This window comes from Salvia hispanica, chromosome 2, assembly GCF_029641045.1.
Source record: "Salvia hispanica isolate PSC_SH4W2 chromosome 2, Shi_PSC_v1, whole genome shotgun sequence".
Classification (NCBI taxonomy): domain Eukaryota; kingdom Viridiplantae; phylum Streptophyta; class Magnoliopsida; order Lamiales; family Lamiaceae; genus Salvia; species Salvia hispanica.
Genome location: NC_142693.1, coordinates 52,698,498 through 52,702,880, shown reverse-complemented (window position 1 = coordinate 52,702,880; position 4,383 = coordinate 52,698,498). Strand labels below are relative to the sequence as shown.

Sequence of the window (4,383 nt, the reverse complement as noted above, 5' to 3'; positions counted from 1 at the left end):
ATTGAGATGTAACTTCAAGAAAGTGTAATGATTTTAGAGTAATTTAATCCTATTATTCTACTCCCTCTGTTCCATAATAATGGAGGCAAAATTTGCAATCAAAGAGTACGGATGCTCTTATTTAACAAATTTGCAATCATGCCCTATGGTATTATTATTATTATTATTATTATTATTATTATTATTATTATTATTATTATTATTATTATTATTATTATTAACGGACTAACGTTGTTTTCTTCGCTTAGATTCAAATTTAAATTTTTGGATTTTCCTACATCAGATACTACATAGTACTATATGAGTCATGAAAACTACACCACATTCCTAGAATCTTTTTTGAAAAATCCTACATTTATCTTTATTCTATTTTTATTCGTTAATATGCATACAGTATACAGGCTGGAGCGTGTCTACAACTAAATATCTTCAATTTTCCATGACTACAATATTTTGCAAATCCTATTGCATAAATTAAAACAGAATAACCCAAAAATCACAAACGGCTACTTAATAGTACTACTGTTGTTCATAAATTCAAAAACTCACACTTTCCCTCCCACATATATAATCCAATTTTATTTCCGAATCCCCAAATTGCAATTTTTCCAAACCAAAAACAAAATTTTGTAAATCGAAAAAGCTAAAATGGATTGGAACGACGGCGAATCAGGCTTCGCCGCCGGCTTTCCCCCCGCATTGGTCTCACTAACCCCATTCCCCTCCACAGCCTCGCCAACGCCGCGCCGCCTCTCGAGCTGCTTCACGCAGCCGGCGGCGCCGGTGAGATCGATACGGCGCCTGGCGTGGGTGTCCCTCCAGGGGCGCCTCGTCGGAGCCGAGGAAGCCAGCTCGGCTAAGACTGTCGACCCCAACGGCGTCTTCACCGCCAAAGAGGCCGCGGCGTGGGAGCTTTTCACTCCAGCTCAACGTGTGTTGACCGTCGCCGTTGTCGGAGCTGCGGCCAGTGATTTGAAGAAGAATGAGCAGATTTCCAATTTGAAAAAATCGGTTCAACTCAGGGTTAGTTGGATTTGATTTGATTTTTTTTTTTTCAGTTTTATTAATGGAAGTGGATACATATTTGAATTATTGATGGCTGAAAAAGTAAATAATTGAGTTTGCAACTGTTTTATGTGTGGATGCACATTAAATCATGCGCTATAGTAAAAGCCAGTAATTCATCGCCGTTTTTCTTCTTTTTATAAGCATTTTCCTCTTTTGATTCATTTACCATGTGTGTGTGAAATGTCATAAAAGTGGAATTATAATTATATGCTTTGGAGTAGGGAGAGAACAAGAATTTAGTTAACTATAAGAACGATTTAGTTCACTATAAAAGCGATTTAGTTCATTATAATTTATAGTGAAGTATTTATCCCATGAAATATTTAGGTCACTATAGTAGCGTTTTGGTTCACTCTGTGTTTTCAAATTCGTGTTTTGAACTGAAATGCCTTGATAGGCCTTTATAGTGAACTAAATTCGTATTCTCTAGTTATGCATTTAAGTAGTGGTTGCGCTATATCACTACTCTCAGAGTATAAATTTGTTTGCTTGGTAGGGAAGGTAGACAAGAAAATACATGATCAAAACACACATTTTAGGTTAAATAACTCCAAGATAGATGAGTTATCATTGACTGATTAATGAAATTCTGTTTCCTATAAACGATTTCTTCCAGGATCAAGTGCTCTTTAGCATGCAGAAAAAGCTGGACAATCTATTTGAGCAGCTGAGTTTTTTCAAGGATCAGCCTGAAGTTGAGGCTATAACAACAATGGAATCTGGTTGTAAGCTTAAACATCATAGCCTCACACCTCATGATTCTTTGGTAAAATCTTTTACTCTGATGGTTTGTGTTTTGCATCTTATAATGTGATACTCCTTTTTTGACAAGAGGCTGATTGCTTTTACTCTTCTGGTAAAATCTTTGGTAAAGTTCAACACATCAGCCAAAGGATCAAATGGAGATGAGGAGTTCAAGTACAAACTGCCAATATCAAACGAGGCTGAGCCGGATGAGCGCCGGATGTCTGATTTGTCTGATTGGGCTCCCAGTGTTATATCTTCTGTTGATATTGAGGTATATACATGAGCCTTTAAATCCACTTTAAGAGTAAGAAGTGATCTGTTAATATTCTTACGCGCTTCTCTCGCAGTTGGACAGTTTATCACCAGAACATGGTATCGACGACTTGAAGAAAGAATGCGAGGAAAAGGATGCTACCATCAAGGAACTGTCTACTTATCTTCAGTCATCTGAAGTCCTGAGTTCAAAGGTCACTTACATTTTCCACTTGTTTCGCTTGTGTTTATTCCATCATTTACTATTTTTTATAACAATTTCTCCAACTTTTGCAGAGGATTATGGAGTTGGAAGACATCATTCGTCGTAAGAATATGATCATCAACAAGCTCCGGAAAGACATTGTAAATTTGGAGCAGAAGGTAATCCATGATTTTTTCTTTATAAGGCAAACATATACATGTTTGATTGACGAATCGTGCGTAGGTGGTGGGGCTAATAAGGCGCCGAAGACAGTCTTTCCCAGCAGAAAGCACAGATCATGTGCAGCATCTTCCTACATTGACAGATAATGTGCTTTATGATATGGACAGCACGACTGATCCTTCGTCTTCAGATTCGGACAGCATTCCCAGGAATCGAACGGTTGTGGAAAGGCAACAAATCAGTGAGCAGAAAGGCTCCAAGGGAGAAGTGAGATGTGATCTTGCTAAGAGTTCACCTTTGGTTCAACAAAGTCTGAGAAAGAACTCATTTAGTCCAAATACGACGACGACTGAGATCAGAGGCAGGAGACGGCCTCCTATAAAATCCAAGGAAGTAGGGGCTCAAAAGAGATGGATGTAATGACTTAATCTTTTGTTAGGCCAACATGTTGGATTTTCTTCATGGCATCAACTCGATTATGAAGAAATGACAAAGTATTCAGCTGCACTTTTGTAGTAATGCAATTAATATTTTGGCACAACAACAATCCAATTTGTTCCTATCACTTGTTCTAACCATGGACCGAAATGAGCCAATTTTATTTAAAAAAATCTTGTTGGAGTTAGGACATGATCAGTTAAACCGCGAATCCACTAATGACGCAATTGGTAATCTCGGAATGTTATGGGTGTACCTCAAGACGGATTTTCACTTGTGGTAGGAGGAGGGATCGAGGAATCGTCTGTGTGTTTGTTTTCCTGATTTAGGGGCGTCATTTTAATGCCCACATATACCTACACCTTTCAAGACTGCGAACCATGATAAAGAACACCATATGCTCGTTCGATGGCCTTTTTGTAACCGACTACTATTTCCTTGCAAAGGGAGTTCTTTTCTTGACGATCATTGGCCATTACAGATATATGTAGTCGATGAGATAGTTACGCATGTTGCAGCGACGTCAACACTATACCATCTAAGAGCATCTCCAATGGTCGGCTAGCGACCGGCTAGCTGATACGCGGCGCTGGCCGATCGGCTAGCCGAACCATTGGAGGCGGCCAGCGGGAAATCAGCGAGCCGATCGGCGTGGGCTGGCCGATGCGCTGGCCGCCATTGTGGCGGCCCGATCGGCCAGCGATCGGCCAGCGCCGAATTTTGTTTTTTTTTTAAAACCTATATAAACGCGATTTTCGTTTCATTTTCATTTGCACCACTTGTTTTAACGAGTTTTCTCTCTCTCTCTAACTTTATGTACAAGAGCATCATCGAGCGATGGATCACAACAACGAGTCCAGTCCAGCGACGAGTGGATCTCAGACTCCCACGGTACCTGTGGGATCTGGATGGGGCCAGATGGGCGAGCAGATGGGCCCAGGGTTTAACGTCCCTTGGGGGCAGTTGATGAGGATGATGGCCGGTGCGCCGGGGGATGCAGGGGGGAACCTGCCGTATGCCGTGGAGGATGCCGGGCGGGGGGCAGGGGAACGGCGGGCAGTCAGCGCCGGGGTGGGGAGGTATGCCCCAGATGCAACAGCAGATGCTACAGCTGATGATGGGGATGATGTGGCAGGGAGGGATGCAGCACGGTATGCATCCCGGGATGCAGGGGTCACCGGGGGGGGGGACACGGTCTATCGTCCCTCTATGGATTTTTTGACGGCTTCGTCTCACACGTCGACCCCAGTGGAGACGCAGTTCACTGGCGATGACATTTTGTCATTGCATGACATAGGGATCGATCTCAGCGATCCTCCCGTTCCAGCGGGGCGGGCCGCGGCGAAGAAGAAGACGAGGGGGAAGGCTAAGGCGGTCGGCGAGTCATCGCAGCCCGTTGTTGACGACACCCCGGCCGGAGGAAGTAGACGGAGGATGAGTACGCTGGGGTGGCCAGGGGGTGGTTGGAGGTGTGCGACGATCCGCTGGTT

The 4,383-nt window shown here is 43.0% G+C and overlaps 1 protein-coding gene across 1 annotated transcript; it reads left to right on the top strand.

The window, feature by feature from the left end:
- The first annotated feature begins 507 nt into the window (after positions 1 to 507).
- On the top strand, positions 508 to 2,962 carry LOC148932620 (inactive rhomboid protein). Its single transcript, XM_089064364.1, has 6 exons — positions 508 to 1,023; positions 1,685 to 1,834; positions 1,943 to 2,086; positions 2,163 to 2,282; positions 2,365 to 2,451; positions 2,516 to 2,962. Exons 1-6 carry the CDS (start codon positions 649 to 651, stop codon positions 2,873 to 2,875), a joined length of 1,236 nt encoding a protein of 411 aa, XP_088920490.1. The 5' UTR covers positions 508 to 648; the 3' UTR covers positions 2,876 to 2,962.
- The last annotated feature ends 1,421 nt before the right edge of the window (positions 2,963 to 4,383 follow it).